The sequence below is a fragment of the Anolis sagrei genome, chromosome 5 (assembly GCF_037176765.1).
Source record: "Anolis sagrei isolate rAnoSag1 chromosome 5, rAnoSag1.mat, whole genome shotgun sequence".
NCBI lineage: Eukaryota > Metazoa > Chordata > Lepidosauria > Squamata > Dactyloidae > Anolis > Anolis sagrei.
Genome location: NC_090025.1, coordinates 6,712,175 through 6,729,285, shown reverse-complemented (window position 1 = coordinate 6,729,285; position 17,111 = coordinate 6,712,175). Strand labels below are relative to the sequence as shown.

General features: G+C 45.2%; 1 protein-coding gene across 3 annotated transcripts in view; it reads right to left on the bottom strand.

Annotated features, from left to right (window-relative positions):
* Positions 1–17,111, bottom strand: part of GFRA4 (GDNF family receptor alpha 4) — a 231,845-nt gene that overhangs the window by 18,626 nt on the left and 196,108 nt on the right. For all 3 annotated transcript variants that reach the window (XM_060779448.2, XM_060779450.2, XM_060779449.2), the window contains exon 5: positions 573–682. In XM_060779448.2, coding sequence (XP_060635431.1) covers positions 573–682 — 110 coding nt within the window. The remainder of the gene's footprint in view (positions 1–572; positions 683–17,111) is intronic.

Genomic DNA, 17,111 nt, shown 5'->3' with positions numbered 1-17,111 from the left:
GTCGAAGTCTAAAACACCTGGAGGGCTGAACTTTGCTCATGTTTGATCTAAAGGATAATATCAACATTGCACAGATATGAACAATGGGATGGGATCAAACAGCCAGACGTAGCAGTGGTTTAAATCCAAATTTCAAAGATCTATCCAACTTTGCTGAAGTTAGTTTGGTCTAAGATTCAGCATGACGGACAGCAGGTTTGTTGTAGGTTTTTCCGGGCTATATGGCCATGTTCTAGAGGCATTTTCTCCTGACGTTTCGCCTGCATCTATGGCAAGCATCCTCAGAGGTAGTGAGGTCTTTAGCAGGTTTAAAGTTTGGGAAGACCTTTCCATGGTGCTGAAACTAACATCTATCCAAAGTGCTGGAGTTGTTTGGAAGTCCCATCCAAGGTGCTCAAACTAGCTTTGATCTAAAGTTCAGCACCATGGACAGCTACTCAAAAGCTTGGTTTAATCCAAGAGTGAACTCCCCACCTCCATCCCATGGAAACAATGATGCCCCATTGGTCATATTAATGTGATCTTAATACAAAAACCACCCCCCATTTTTGAAATGACTTCCATTTCCATACCTATGATCCCAGTATAGGCTAACAGACATGCGGCGTAGTTTTCTCTCTGGCATCCTGTGGCCGACTGTGTGGACGGTTGGCAATTATACTGTAATTCTGCATAACGCGACCTGAGAAAGAAAGGACAAAGTGCAAATGAGAATTGGTTTAATTAATGACGGTATGCAGCTTGGCATCCAATATGCAAGAGCCAAGACCCATCCTATCCCCCACCCCCCCAAAGGTAATATTTGCAGAAGTATTGACGGTAATGCCTCAAGATTTCACATCATTGGCAATTTTTGAATGGAAGACTATGGAGCAAAGTCCCAAGTAGCGACCCCTTAATACAGTTCCTCATGTTGTGGTGCCCCCACAACCATGACATTATTTTTGTTGCTACTTCAGAACTGTAGTTTTGCTACTGTGATGAATCGTAATGTAAATATCTGATATGCAGGGTGTATTTTCATTCACTGAATCAAATTTGGCACAAACACCTGAAACGCTCAAATTTGAATACTGGCAGGGTGGGGCGGGGTTGATTTGTCATTTGGGAGTTGTAGTTGCTGGGGTTTATAGTTCACCTACAATCAAAGATAATTCTGAACTCCACCTACAATGGCATTGAACCAAACTTGGCACACAGAACTCCCATGACCAACAGAAAATACTGGAAGGGTTTGGTGGGCATTAATCTTGAATTTTGGAGTTGTAGTTCACCTAAATCCAGAGGGCACTGTGGACTCAGACAATGATGGATCTGATGGACCAAACTTGGCACGGATACTCAATATGTCCAAATGTGAACCCTGGTGGAGTTTGGGGAAAACAGACCTTGACATTTGGGAGTTGTAGTTGTGGGATTTATAGTTCACCTACAATCAAAGAGAATTCTGAACTCCACCAACAATGGCATTGGACCAAACTTGGCACACAGAACTCCCATGACCAACAGAAAATACTGGAAGGGTTTGGTGGGGATTGGCCTTGAGTTTTGGATCTGTAGTTCACCTCCATCCAGAAAGCACTGGGTCTGGTGGACCAAACTTGGCACGAATACTCCATATGCCCAAATGTGAACTCTGGTGGAGTTTGGGGAAAACAGACCTGGACATTTGGGAGTTGTAGTTGTGGGATTTATAGTTCACCTACAATCAAAGAGAATTCTGAACCCAACCAATGAGAGAAGTGGGCCAAACTTCCCACACAGAACCCCCACGACCAACAAGAAAATACTGTGTTTTCTGATGGTCTTTGGCGACCCCTATGCCACCCCCTTGCAACCCACCCAGGGGTCCCGACCCCCAGATTGAGAAACAGCTGCTCTAAGGAGTCCAGATACTACCTGAGTTTGGAAGCTAAGCAGAGTCAGACCACCAATGAATCCCAAGAGCTGCAGGACCTATTTTAGAGGGTACTAGCTGTCCCCTGCCACGCGTTGCTGTGGCCCAGTCTGTTGATATGGAAAACAAAGTAATGAGAAAGTGTTGGTTTCTAATATATGTAATTTCTTTATGCTTGTGGGTAAATAGTATTCCTTGCTGTTTCTTTGTCAGTGTTGATGTGAAGAGTGTCTGGTTTGCCTGCTCTGGAACATGCAACATATCGCTGACCTTCTTCCGGGGTCCCTTTCAAACCTATGATACTCTATTTGTGTGTGTGAATCGTATCTATCTATATCTATGGATGGATGTCTCTTTGTCAGGAGGGCTTTGATTATGTTTTCTTGCCCAGGTGAAGGGAGTTGGACTGGATGGCCTTGAATATTTTCTGTTGGTCATGGGGGTTCTGTGTGGGAAGTTTGGCCCAATTCTGTCGTTGGTGGGGTTCAGAACACTCTTTGATTGTAGGTGAACTATAAATCCCAGTAACTACAACTCCCAAATGTCAAGGTCTATTTCCCCAAAACTCAATCTGTGTTCATATTTGGGCGTATTGAGTGCTTGTGCCAAGTTTGGTCCAGATCCATCATTGTTTGAGTCCACAGTGCTCTCTGAATGTAGGTGAACTACAACTCCCAAACTCAAGGTCAATGCCCACCAAATCCTTCCAGTATTTTCTGTTGGTCATGGGAGTTCTGTGTGGGAAGTTTGGCCCAATTCTGTCGTTGGTGGGGTTCAGAACACTCTTTGATTGTAGGTGAACTATAAATCCCAGTAACTACAACTCCCAAATGTCAAGGTCTATTTCCCCAAAACTCAATCTGTGTTCATATTTGGGCGTATTGAGTGCTTGTGCCAAGTTTGGTCCAGATACATCATTGTTTGAGTCCACAGTGCTCTCTGAATGTAGGTGAACTACAACTCCCAAACTCAAGGTCAATGCCCACCAAATCCTTCCAGTATTTTCTGTTGGTCATGGGAGTTCTGTGTGCCAAGTTTGGTTCAATTCCACCGTTGATGGAGTTCAGAATGCTCTTTGATTGTAGCTGAACTATAAATCCCAGCAACTACAATTCCCAAATGACAAAATCATAATTTTTTGAGTGATGGTCACTCCTTGTGTTGTGAGGTCTTTTATTGCCAAATTTGGTGTAATTTCATTCATTGGTTCTTTTGTTTTTAAGGCACTCATTATGCACAGAGCATTTTATATACATACTAGCTGTGCCCTGCCACGCGTTGCAGTGGCCTATAGTAAAACTTATCAAAGTTGAGGTAGATATCTGGACTATTATGAAAGAGAGGTCCCTACCTATTCCTTCCCCCTTTTCCTCCCCCTTTCTCTCCTTTCTTCCTTCTCTCCCTCTTTCTTTCTTTCCTTCTTTCACTACTTGGTTTCATCCTTCTCTCTTTCCTTCATTCCCTCCCCCTTCCTTCCTTTGCCTTTCTTCCCTCCCTGTTTGCTTCCTTCTTTCACTTTTTATTTCCTTTTATTTCACCACCATCATAACAATAACAATAATGCAATGCATTGCCTCCGGGACCTGACACCTCTCCCATTCCCCCTAAAAGGGTCTCAGAGGAACAATAGCATAATCATAATAATCATAGAAATAACAACCTTTACCCGCCACGTGTTGCTGTGGCCAATCTTCCCTCTTTCTCTCCTTCCTTCCTTCCTTCCTTCCTTCCCATCTTTCCTTCTCCTCTTCTTTCTCTATCTCTTTCCTTCCTTCCCCCTTTTTCTTTCTCTTCTGCTGTCTCTCTTTTCTTTCCTTCCATCTTTCCTTTTCTTTCTTTTCTTCTTCCTCTAACTTTCCTTCCTTCCCCCTTTTTCTTTACCTCCCTTTCTCTTTCTTCCTTCTTTCCTTCCTTCCTGTCTTTCCTAGATTTTGACAGGGCGGGAAGGGGCGGGGTGGGGTTTGGAGGTGGCCTGAAGTAAAAGGAGGTAAGATTGGGGCAGGGGAGTGATGGAGCGTGGGGTTGTGTGTGTGTGTGCGGCGGCGGGGGGAGTGATGGAGCCTGGGGTTGCGTGTGTGTGTGCGGCGGCGGGGGGAGTGGGGTTGCGTGTGTGTGCGGCAGTGGGGGGAGTGATGGAGCGTGGGGTTGCGTGTGTGTGTGCGGCGGCGGGGGGAATGATGGAGCCTGGGGTTGCGTGTGTGTGTGTGGCGGCGGGGGGAGTGGGGTTGCGTGTGTGTGCGGCGGTGGGGGGAGTGATGGAGCGTGGGGTTGCGTGTGTGTGTGCGGCGGCGGGGGGAATGATGGAGCCTGGGGTTGCGTGTGTGTGTGTGGCGGCGGGGGGAGTGGGGTTGCGTGTGTGTGCGGCGGTGGGGGGAATGATGGAGCCTGGGGTTGCGTGTGTGTGTGTGGCGGCGGGGGGAGTGGGGTTGCGTGTGTGTGCGGCGGTGGGGGGAGTGATGGAGTGTGGGGTTGTGTGTGTGTGTGCGGCGGTGGGGGGAGTGATGGAGCATGGGGTTGCGTGTGTGTGTGCGGCAGGGTGTGTGTGTGTGCGGGAAGCGGCGCGGCGGGGCTTGGAGTGGGCATGGTTTCCGCAGAGGGAACGTTGGCCGGAAGGCCATGTGCGCGCGCGATGGAACTTGCGGCTGGGCGCCAATGCGCATGCTCAGTTGTTTTGCCGTTTTGTGAGTGTGTTGCTGTGTTGTTTTTCATTTTGAGTAGATATGTTTGTACCTTGTGGGTTGTGTTAAGGGCATGGGGATTTTAGTTAAGTTTTGTTGGGGGATTTTTGAGTTTTATTGTTTTGCTGTTTTGTGAGTGTGTTGTTGTGTTGTTTTTCATTTTGAGTAGATATGTTTGTACCTTGTGGGTTGTGTTATGGGCACGGGGATTTTGGTTAAGTTTCGTTGGGGGATTTTTGAGTTTTGTTGTTTTGCCGTTTTGTGAGTGTGTTGTTGTGTTGTTTTTCATTTTCAGTAGGTATGTTTGTACCTTGTGGGTTGTGTTATGGGCACGGGGATTTTGGTTAAGTTTCGCTGGGGGATTTTTGAGTTTTGTTGTTTTGCCGTTTTGTGAGTGTGTTGTTGTGTTGTTTTTCATTTTCAGTAGGTATGTTTGTACCTTGTGGGTTGTGTTATGGGCACGGGGATTTTGGTTAAGTTTCGCTGGGGGATTTTTGAGTTTTGTTGTTTTGCCGTTTTGTGAGTGTGTTGTTGTGTTGTTTTTCATTTTGAGTAGATATGTTTGTACCTTGTGGGTTGTGTTATGGGCACGGGGATTTTAGTTAAGTTTCGTTGGGGGATTTTTGAGTTTTGTTGTTTTGCCGTTTTGTGAGTGTGTTGTTGTGTTGTTTTTCATTTTGAGTAGGTATGTTTGTACCTTGTGGGTTGTGTTATGGGCACGGGGATTTTGGTTAGGTTTCGTTGGGGGATTTTTGAGTTTTGTTGTTTTGCCGTTTTGTGAGTGTGTTGTTGTGTTGTTTTTCATTTTGAGTAGGTATGTTTGTACCTTGTGGGTTGTGTTATGGGCATGGGAATTTTGGTTAAGTTTCGTTGGGGTTTTTTTGAGTTTTATATATATATATAGATGGCTAGAAAAAGCACCTCTGAGTATCCCTTGCTTAAGAAAACCCTATGATATTTTTGGGGTCACCATAAACTGACAGACACAGACAGACACACACCCTTTCTCTATCAGAGTATGATGGAATGGAAGAAAAAGAGAGAGCCTCTGCTTGCAAAGCTTGTGTATACACTACCAAAAGAGGACTGAGGGGGTTTTTTTTTTGGATAGAATTTGCATATGTTAATTTCTATGTCTAGAGGCAAATGTAGAAATAATAGCTATACTTTAAATAGAAATACACTAGCCTCAATTCCGCATGAGGGTTGCATAGTGCTAAATCTGCACATGTCAAGCTAATGCATAAATGGTGCTAGTCAGCTGTCAGGGATGAGCAAAATAAAGGCGTTTCTCCCAAATAAGTATCCTTCTTCCCCCCAATTACATTTTCTCCTAGTTCCCAGATTTCTAGTATTGGAGAAAGCAAGAAATGGAACAGTTTCCATATCTAAAACATTTCTGTTTTCTGCATTCTCATTCCTTTTGTCACTTGTGTCTACCTTATTTCTTTTGGAGGGCTAAAATGTAGTTCCAACATTGAGAACTGGAAGAAAATGTCATTTCAGGAGCACAGATCTTATTCTGATGGGTATCATATCCTCACTGTCGTTCTCTTTCCTTAACAGGTTCAGCTGAACCAAGTAACCAAATTTTCAGCAGAACATGCAATCAAATAGGCCTGTGCACCCAGAAGCAATGGCACAACATGGACAACACGACTTTCCCCAACTTTGAAATGAATGCTAGCATTTTGCATTGGGCAAAAATGTTCAACCACTTCCATGGGGAAAATGAATCAGTGCATAGGATAATAAAAATCAGTTGGTGAGTGAAAATGCAAAGCATGAAGTTGATTGGTTGGGCTATGCTCAGGAGATTAGCTGAGCCTGGGAGTGTTGGCAACAGTTACATTTTTAGGCTTGAGTTGTGCAGGAGCAGGCACAGAGAGACAGTTTATTGGAGCTCAGCCTGTGATTGTGTTCCAGGATCAGGGTGCTTTGGATATGGGGAGTGATGTCAATGAGTTTCAAGATAGCAATGGTTTGATCAGTGATCTTGATGCAGAGAATGACCAGGAGATCCCTGTTCAAAGTGTAGTTTCCCATGAGAATGTCCCTGAGGGGTGTGGGGATGATGGTGTGCTTTCTAAATTGTTACCAGAGAGTTCCCGTGATAGGGAACATGAAAACAGTTCGGCAACTGGCCCAGCTGCAGACATTAATGAGTAAATGGATAATGAGAAAATAGATAGAGGCAAGAGATTAGTCAAAACAGAAGAGCCGAACAGTGGCTTTGGTGATCTGCCAGGCTTTGAGAGAAAAAAAAAGTTATCCGTTAAATCGAAACCAATTTCTGAATGCTAGAGTTGTAGCTAATGAGGAGATAAAAGTCTCAAGTACAGGATATGTAGTCAGATGAAGCATTGTTTGGAATCAAGTCAAGATCTTGTTCTTGTTCATGGAAGTTTTGCTTGGGAAATTCATGATTTAAGTGCTTTGTTTCATGGTTTTGTTTCTTGGATTTTATACTCTATATTCATGCCTTGGGTTCATGTTTCCTGATTCTTTGCATTTTATTTGGAAAGTTTTGCCTTGGTTTTTAAGGACTTTGCTGGACTATTACCTTGGACTAATTTGTTCCTGCTTATCGTCCTACCTAATTGGATTTACCTATTTCTTTAAAGTATTTTTTTACCTTATTGCTTTTTAATTGTCTTCAATAAAAGGATTGTTTTCCATCCAACGGTGTGGTGTTTAAAGTCAGAGGGCTTTTCCTGTCCTGGAGTGCAACAGCAATTGCTTCTGCGTTTACAAGGAATGGCATCTGGCCATCCTCCTGTTTGCTGCGGAAGCTCCTAGGATAAAAGATCTTGGAGTCCTCGTGGACAACAAGTTAAACATGAGCCAACAATGTGATGTGGCGGCAAAAAAAGCCAATGGGATTTTGGCCTGCATCAATAGGAGCATAGTGGCTAGGTCCAGGGAAGTCATGCTCCCCATGCTCTATTCCGTTTTGGTTAGACCACACCTGGAATATTGTGTCCAATTCTGGGCACCACAACTGAAGAGAGATATTGACAAGCTGGAATGTGTCCAGAGGAGGGTGACTAAAATGATCAAGGGTCTGGAGAACAAGGCCTATGAGGAGCGGCTTAAGGAGCTGGGAATGTTTAGCCTGAAGAAGAGAAGGCTGAGAGGAGATATGATAGCCATGTATAAATATGTGAGAGGAAGTAACAGGGAGGAGGGAGCAAGCTTGTTTTCTGCTGCCCTGGAGACTAGGATGCAATGGAACAATGGCTTCAAACTACAAGAGAGGAGATTCCATCTGAACACGAGGAAGAACTTCCTGACTGTGAGAGCCGTTCAGCAGTGGAACTCTCTGCCCTGGAGTGTGGTGGAGGCTTCTTCTTTGGAAGCTTTGAAACAGAGGCTGGATGGCCATCTGCCGGGGGTGATTTGAATGCAATATTCCTGCTTCTTGGTAGGGGGTTGGACTGGATGGCCCATGAGGTCTCTTCCAACTCTAGGATTCTATGATTCTATGAAAGCTACTGTCTGAACGGGCCCTTAGAGTGCTAGAACGACAAATGACTGGGTCCTAGAGTCAATCAAGCTTGAATTCTTCCTTGAAGCCAAGATGACATATCTGAGACTGTTCCACTTTGGACACAGTCTAAGACATGATTCATTAGAAGACTATAATGCTTGGATACTTTGGTAAAAAGCAGTAGGAAAAGAAGGAGACCACATTATAGAAGAAGAAGTTTGAGCTTTGGGCTGGGAGTCTGGAGACTCAGGTTCAAATCCCCAGTTAGCCATTGAGTTGCCCGTGGGGCTGAAAAAGGTGGTATACAAAAATAGTAAATAAATAAATAGTAAATAATAGAAACACATTGGATGATCTTTGGAGAGGTCATAGAATCATGGAATCATAGATCATAGAATCAAAGAGTTGGAAGAGACCTCATGGGCCATCCAGTCCAACTGCCAAGAAGCAGGAATATTGCATTCAAATCACCCTTGACAGATGGCCATCCAGCCTCTGTTTCAAAGCTTCCAAAGAAGGAGCTTCTACCACACGCCGGGGCAGAGAGTTCCACTGCTGAACGGCTCTCACAGTCAGGAAGTTCTTCCTCATGTTCAGATGGAATCTCCTTTCTTGTAGTTTGGAGCCATTGTTTCGCGTCCTAGTCTCCAGGGAAGAGGCTGAGAGAGGTCACACTCTCTCAGCCCCAGAGGAAGGCAAAGGCAAAGCTTCTCTGAGCAAATCTTGCCAAGAAAACCCTCCGAGAGTCACCTTAGCATCAACATAAATCAGAAACAGCAACAAAGTCCCATCAAGGAAGCACAACCCCTAAATCTGCAAAACCTGAGCAGGGCTGTGAATAACCGCCTGGCTTGGAGGCCTCTCATTGATTGGTTTCAATAGGTCAAAGTCATCTTGAAGGCAATTAGCCACCAACGTCTGTATGGGAACTTACTCAGGTGCAAGACAACAGCCGGATTGTGGCCATGATGTATGTTTCTTATGCCCTGGTGCAGCATCACCAAGGACAGTCATCCCCAACAAGTAATTGCAATTTGTTGATAAATCAAGTTGTCTCAAGACCAAGGAGGAGTTTAAGTCAAAGCCTCTTCCTCAACTATTTTATTTCTTGCAAAAGGAAGGACAAAAGAACCATATGTTTTTGCTCTCTCTGCCGAGGCCTGGGATTAATGCTGACCTTGGGCTGCCTCCTCTCCGGCCGATTGATCAGCTGCAAATCAAAGAGTGCGGCACAGCCTTGAGACCGGCCAAAGGCTCCCTTATCATCCAAGATCCAGAGGGAATGGATTCCCAACCCACAGCCTGGGAACGAAGCCATATGGCCTGCCTGGGACCTGGTGGGCTTCCTTCTTCTCACAGCTAATATGATGATGGAGAGTTGTGTCTCTGTTCTGTTTTACATTTACTTTGCTCCAATTATGTCAAAGTTGGAAATACTTGGGTTTGCTTGAAACAATGGAGTATCTCAGGTTTTAGGGGCAGTCTCAACAGCTGGATTGGGTCTACTTTGGCTTCCATGTTGGATTATAGGAGTGTGGAATTGGACAATGGAAACCCACTGGGTGGCTTTAAGCAGACAATCCCTCTTGGTGTCAGAGGAAAGCAAAGGTAGCCCTTCTCTAAACAAATATGTCAAAGAAAACCCCATGATCTTTTCATCTTTGGATTGCCAAACGTTGGAAGTGACCTGAAGGCATGCAACAACGGCAATCAAAGGTTCCTCACCAAGTTAGAGTGTCTCGTGTGACACTCGCTGGAAGACTTCAGCAAGCAAGAGTCCAAAAGTGGCAGACTCAAACCCAGAACCTCAATCAATGGGCACACAGAAAACTGGGAGACTTGGAAGGCACTGAACAGACTGCACTCTGGCCCCACGAGGTGAAGAGACACTGAAATGATTATACAGATATGATTTGGTGTACTTTTACTATATGCCTGATCAAATGTAGGAACATTTTAGCAAGAGATATTTAGCTGGTTGGCCAGTTTTCCTCCCTCCCTACCTTTCCTCTTCCTCTCTTTCCTTCCTTCCTTTTTCCCTTCTTTCCTGCCTACTTTCCTTCCTTTCCCTTTCCCTTCCTTCATTTTCCTTTGATCTTCCTGTCTTCCTTCCTTCTTTCTTTCCTCCTCCTTTTCTTTCCTTCTTTTCTCCTTCTATCTTCCTTCCAGTCTCCTTCCTGTCCTCCTTCCTTTCTTCCTGTCTTCCTTCCTGTCCTCTTTGCTGTCTTCCTTCCTTCCCTTTCCTTCCTTTCTCCTTCAGTCTTCCTTCCTGCCTCCTTTCCTGTCTTCCTTCCTGTCTTCCTTCCCTCCCTCCTTCCCTCCCTCCTTTTTCTCCTTCCTTCCTTTCTCCTTCTATCTTCCTTTCTTCCTCCTTCTATCTTCCTTCCTGTCTCCTTTCCTGTCTTCCTTCTTTCCTTCCTCCCTCCTCCTCCCTCCCTCCCTCCTTCTATCTTCCTTCCTGTCTTCCTGTCTTCCTTCCTCCCCCCTTCCTTCCTTCCTTCTTTCTTTCCTCCTCCTTCTCCTTCCTTTCTCTTTCTATCTTCCTTCCTGTCTCCTTTCCTGTATTCCTTCCTTCATTCCTCCTCCTCCTCCCTACCTTTCTCCTTCTATCTTCCTTCCTGTCTTCCTTCCTTCCTTCCTTCTTCTATCTTCCTTCCTGTCTTCCTTGTCTTCCTTCCTGTCTTCCTTCCTTCCTTCCTTCTCCTTCCTCCTTCTATCTTCCTTCCTGTCTTCCTTCTTTCCTTCCTCCTCCTCCTTCCTTCCTGTCTCCTTTCCTGTCTTCCTGTTTTCCTTCTGTCCCTTCTGTTCCTTCGTACACAGCCAATACTCACCAACATGTTGGAGATGAAAACCAAGACACCAAACAACACCCGAGTATGGCAAATATCACCCAATGCACTGGTCTTATAAAATCTAGTTTGCTTCTTGCCGTGACGAAAGGTCTCTCTACAGGCTAATACCCCTGGGGTGGGGAGGACAAGGCAAATCTGCCTCTTGTAGGACAGAGGATGCATTTTCAAGTATATTTTAAAAAAAGAAAAGTGAAGTACAGTGGTGGGGAAATGGTGTAGTGATAATATACCACCCTGAGATCCAGGAAATGGTCCATGCAGGCGGTTTTGTGCCGTTTTCTGCCCCTTGAAGCAACCGGTCCAGGGAATTTCCAAAAACAAAGGACTCCTCAAGTGGCGATTTTAGCCACCTTTGCAGCCTTCCTGCATCGCAATGTCTGCTCTTCTGCATTCTAATCCTTGCAATGGGGAAAAAACGATGCATATTGAATGCAGCTCTTCTCCTATCTCGGCCTGAACTGAAGCTTAATAAAATATTACTCTGCCGTACCACCTTGACATTCGACGATGATCCCTATGTCCTTGCTGGACCCAATTAAGGGGCAACAGAGGATTCGCTCCTCCTTTGTGAGGGAAAGTAAGAAGAACAGAAGATGCAAAACCAGCTTTGGAAGAAGGATCTTTTGCAAGGAATGGGGTGAGGTTAGATCTACACTGCAGAAGAAATGCAGTTTGACAGCACTTTGATTGCTATGGCTCAGTGCTAGTTGTAGTTCTATAAGGTCTTTAGCCTTCGCTGCTAAAGAGGCCTGGGACATCGCTAAACTACAACTCCCGGGCTTCCATTGTATTGAGCCATGGCAGTAACTGCAAATTTAATGCGATGCATCTCAAGCATATTGATTTCTACCCACAGCCTGTCTATAATTCTCTTAGAAAGGAATAGAATATCCATTACGAAAGAGAACCAACAACTTTTAGGAATGCAATTGAGGCGAAACTCAAGCATGCTCCCTAATGACCTCTCTCTTATTCTTAGAGCAGCCGTGAATGTGAAAGCAAGCAAACTGGTGGGTGGGGGATGCAATAGATATTCCCACCCAGAAAGGGTGGGCTTGTTTTCTGCTATTCCATGAAGCAATGGATTCCAACAGCAGGAAAAAGGATTCCATCTAAACATTAGGAAGAACTTTCTAAGAGAAAGAGCTGTTCAACGGTGGAATACACTTCTACCTTGAAGTGTGTTGGATCTCCTTCTGAAGTCGAGCATGCCCCCCTCCCCCCAACAAGGGATGGTAACTTATAGTTCTGCAAAGGACAAGGGTACCAGACTGCACAATAGGGGTTAAGTCTTGGTCAATTTGCCAAGACACTAACAACAATGAGGACCCCACGAGACTTTGGGAATGGCTAGACCTTGGGATCTCTGCCTCTCTCAAGCTGTAGTTTCCCCAAGGACCTGCTTCGTTCTCACCTCTGCAGAACGCCATCCTTTGGCTCAGTGGAACTCCATTGATTCTTTGCATGACTTATTGGTTTCTGCCCCTATTCTGGACTTCACTCTCCCCAAGGACTCACTCTTTGCCCATGAACTTTCTTCAAAGAACGACTTATGAATTCATGCTGTGTCCTGATATCGTCTGCTTTTTATAATTGGTATTATTAATTCCTCTCTGGGGTCCTGGGTGGGAAGATACCTGCATATGATTTCCCTGTGTATAATTTCTATATGATTTTTATGTTTCCTTGTATTCCTGACACTTTCCCCCTTCTCCCTCCAAAGAAATATGTAAGGGAACCACCTGGCCTTCAGAAACAAAAGCCATTAGCAATTACAGAAACCCCCCAGCCAAAGACACTCTTGCATGGATAATAGGAAAGGATTCTTATCTCTAGCATTGGAGATGGCCCACTAGAGTAAAGAATTGTTTGGCAAAATTTCTATCACTCTTCAAGTAAGATAAGGGGAAATCTTCCCCTCTGCTTTTTGTTTATTTCCCATTGATAGCATTAACCCCAGGCTGCCATCATTGTTCTCCTGTCTCACAGCCAGGAAGGATCTGGATATTTTTACACATGTTGATTCACAACCCTCAAAACACAATAGGTCAGCCCTGCTGGAGACTTCCTTTTTGTCTTGTGAGCCACATGGCATTTCCTTTGTTTAAAGACTCATTCACAGATTCCTTTGTGTTCTATCGTCCCGCCTCCCTCTCTCCTGATTTGCTGTCGCTGCCAGGTGGCAGAGGTCTCCCCATTGGATCCTACGGACCACTGGAGCTTCCTGATTGGTCCAGAGGCACCAGGGGCGGGAGGGCCGCTCCCAGCTGTTTGCCCATCGTCCAATCACGGTGGAGGGCAGCAGGGAGGCTGGGGCGGGAAGTTTGAACTCTGCAATTTTGAATTTACTATAAATATGACTGCATTGGTGCATTATGTTCTGCTGGTGAATGATTGCAGCTCTGCATCCTTTTCAGCTGAATCGCAAATAAAACCTCGATGGCTTTTCTTCAGCTTGGTGAGACCTTTCATTGGGGAATCAGGAAAAATATTGGGTGCTTCTCTTCTCGCCAGGGAAAAATAACTCTTTGATTTAGGGGTCTCTGCCTCCAGGCAAAGACCCCTAAATTTTAGCTCTAGATCACTTCTTTGGTGGTTTTCGGCAGGAAGGCCACCTGTTGGGTGTGCTTCGATTGTGTCTTCCTGCCTTACAGAAGGGGGTTGGCCTATATGGCCTTTGGGGGTCTCTTCCAATCCTATTATTCTAAGTCATTGCTTAGTCCATCCATGTTTACACAAATGATTAATCATTGCCAGAAGGGACAGAGAGTTTCATCTATGCTGACGATCATGCCATCACCGCTCAAGCAGGAGTTTTGAAATGGTTGAACAGAAGCTCTCCAAATCTTTAGGTGCTCCTACTGCCTACTACAAGGAAAACCAGCTGATTCCTATTCCATCAAAAATGCAGACATATGCTTTTCATCTTAAGAACAGACAAGCATCTCGAGCTCTTAGGATGACCTGGGAAAATATTCCACTGGAGCACACCAAAATACTTGGGAGTTACCCTGGACTGTGCTCTGAGTTACAAGAAGCACTGCTTGACTATCAAGCAAAAAACAGGTGCTAGAAATAACATCATACGAAAGCCGACTGGCACAACCTGGGGATCACAACTAGACTCGGTGAAGACACCTGCCCTTGTGCTTGGCTACTCTGCTGCTGAGTATGCATGGCTGGTATGGAATACATCTCACCACATTAAAAAAGTGGATGTGGCTCTTATTGAGACATGCCGCATGATCACGGGGTGTCTGCGCCCTACACCACTGGAGAAATTACACTGCTTAGCCGGTATCGCACCACCTGACATCCGCCGGGAAGTAGCAGCCAATAGTGAAAGGACCAAGGCAGTGACATCTCCAGCTCATCCTCTGTTTGGGTATCAGCCAGCACATCAACGACTTAAATCTAGAAATAGTTTTCTAAGATCTACAGAGACACTCGCTGGAACACCTCAGCAAGCGAGAGTCCAAAAGTGGCAGGCCCAAACCCAGAGCCTCAATCAATGGCTGATACCAAAGGAGAGACTCCCCCCTGGGCACACAGAAAACTGGGCGACTTGGAAGGCGCTGAACAGACTGCGCTCTGGCACCACGAGATGCAGAGCCAACCTCAAGAAATAGGGCTACAAAGTGGAATCCACAACATGCGAGTGTGGAGAAGAGCAAACCACAAACCACCTGCTGCAATGCACCCTGAGCCCTGCTATATGCACAGCAGAGGACCTTCATATAGTAACACCAGAGGCACTCCAAGTGGCCAGATACTGGTCAAAGGACATTTAATCAACTACCAAGCTTTCAAACTCTGTGTCTTTTGTTTGTTTGTTCTGTCAAAATTGTAATACAACTGTTCGGTTGCGTGACACAATAAATAAATAAGCAAACAAGAGTCCAAAAGTGGCAGGTTAAAACCCAGAACCTCAATCAGTGGCTGAGATCAGATGAGAGACTCCCTCCTGGCCACAAAGAACACAACTTGGAATGTGCTGAACAGGTACCACGAGATGCACAGCCAACCTTAAGAAATGGGGCTACAAAGTGGAATCCACGACATACGAGTGTGGAGAAGAGCAAACCACAGACCACTTACTACAATGCAGCCTGAGCCCTGTAACATGCACAATGGAGGAGTTTCTCACAGCAACACCAGAGGCACTCCAAGTGGCCAGCTTCTGGTCAAAGGACACTAGTATAATGCCAACTTCTTAACTTTGTGTGTGGTTTTTCTATACATTATAACTGTATTCTCAATTCGCTTCTGACATTATATATATATATATATATATATATATATATATATATATATATATATTCATCTGAATATGGCTGTGGATTTTGAGCTGCGAGAATTTCCAGATTTACTGAAGGCACACTGCGGTGTGTTTTGCTTTGTTTCTGCAGCCATTTGGGCACATTGATACAGGAGGCTTCAAGGCTGTGTATGTTCCTAAATTGATTTTGTAATTTGCTTTTCTAAAGTGAACATCGGCGCAAAAGGCCCTCTCCAGCTTCCCGAAGCCACGGGAGTGCACTTAAATAAATATCACTCAAAGGTGATTTCAGCCTCATAGGAACCGTCTTCTTGAAGCACACCAAAGGTCCGTCTTCCCCATTTAGCATCTTGTTATCTTTCCTCAGCAGCGGCATCCAGCCAAATGCTTCGAGAAAAGCCTCAAGGAGGGATGGCCATATCCAACTACAGCAGACTCTGAGTTATCCAGCTCCGATGGAGATTGGTAGATGCCAGGTAAATATAGTCTGTAGTTTCCTATATTTATTTATTTATCGTGTCAGAAGCAAACCAAACAGTTGTATTGCATTTTTTAACAAACAAACAAACAAAACACAAAGTTTGCAAGCTTGGTGGTTGATTAAATGTCCTTTGACCAGTATCTGGCCCCTTGAAGTGCCTCTGGTGTTGCCACAAGAACATCCTCCATTGTGCATGTAGCAGGGGTCAGGTTGCATTGCAGCAGGTGGTCAGTGGTCTGCTCTTCTTGGAAAGCTGGAATGTGTCCAGAGGAGAGTGACTAAAATGATAAAGGGTCTGGAGAACAAGCCCTATGAGGAGCGGCTTAAGGAGCTGGGCATGTTTAGCCTGAAGAAGAAAAGCCTTTCTACCAATTTACATTGAAATAGCTGCAATAGCTGACATAGTGAAAGTGACCAAGTTGGTCTACCTGCAGCCACAAGGCAAAGCCTGAGGCGTGGAGGTGTGGATTAGATCAATGGTTCATAGAATCATAGAATCAAAGAGTTGGAAGAGACCTCATGGGCCATCCAGTCCAACCCCCTGCCTAGAAGCAGGAATATTGCATTGAAATCACCCCTGACAGATGACCATCTAGCCTCTGTTTAAAAGCTTCCAAAGACAGAGCCTCCACCACACTCTGGGGCAGAGAGTTCCACTCCTGAACAGCTATCACAGTCAGGAAGTTCTTCCTCATGTTCAGATGGAATTTTCTTTCTTGTAGTTTGAAGCCATTGTTCCGTGTCCTAGTCTCCAGTGAAGCAGTAAACAAGCTTGCTCCCTCCTCCCTATGACTTCCTCTCACATATTTATACATGGCTATCATATCTCCTCTCAGCCTTCTCTTCTTCAGGCTAAACAAGCCCAGCTCTTTAAACCGCTCCTCATAGGGCTTGTTCTCCAGACCCTTGATCATTTTAGTGGCCCTCCTCTGGACACATTCCAGCTTGTCAATATCTCTCTTGAATTGTGGTGCCCAGAATTGGACACAATATTCCAGGTGTGGTCTAACCAAGGCAGAATAGAGCATGGGGAGCATTGTTGCTTGTTGTTGCTCATTCATTCAGTCAACTCTGACTCTTCGTGACCTCATGGACCAGCCCAAGCCAGAGCTCCCTGTCGGCTGTCACCACCCCCAGCTCCTTCAAGGTCAGTCCAGTCACTTCAAGGATGCCATCCATCCATCTTGCCCTTGGTCGGCCCCTCTTCCTTTTGAGGGGAGCATGACTTCCCTAGATCTAGACACTATGCTCCTATTGATACAGGCCAAAATCCCATTGGATTTTTTTGCCGTCACATCACATTCCTGGCTCATGTTTAACTTGTTGTCCACGAGGACTCCAAGATCTTTTTCACATGTACTGCTCTCAAGCCAGGCATTGTCCCCCATTCTGTATCTTTGCATTTTGTTTTTTTCTGCCTAAGTGGAGTATCTT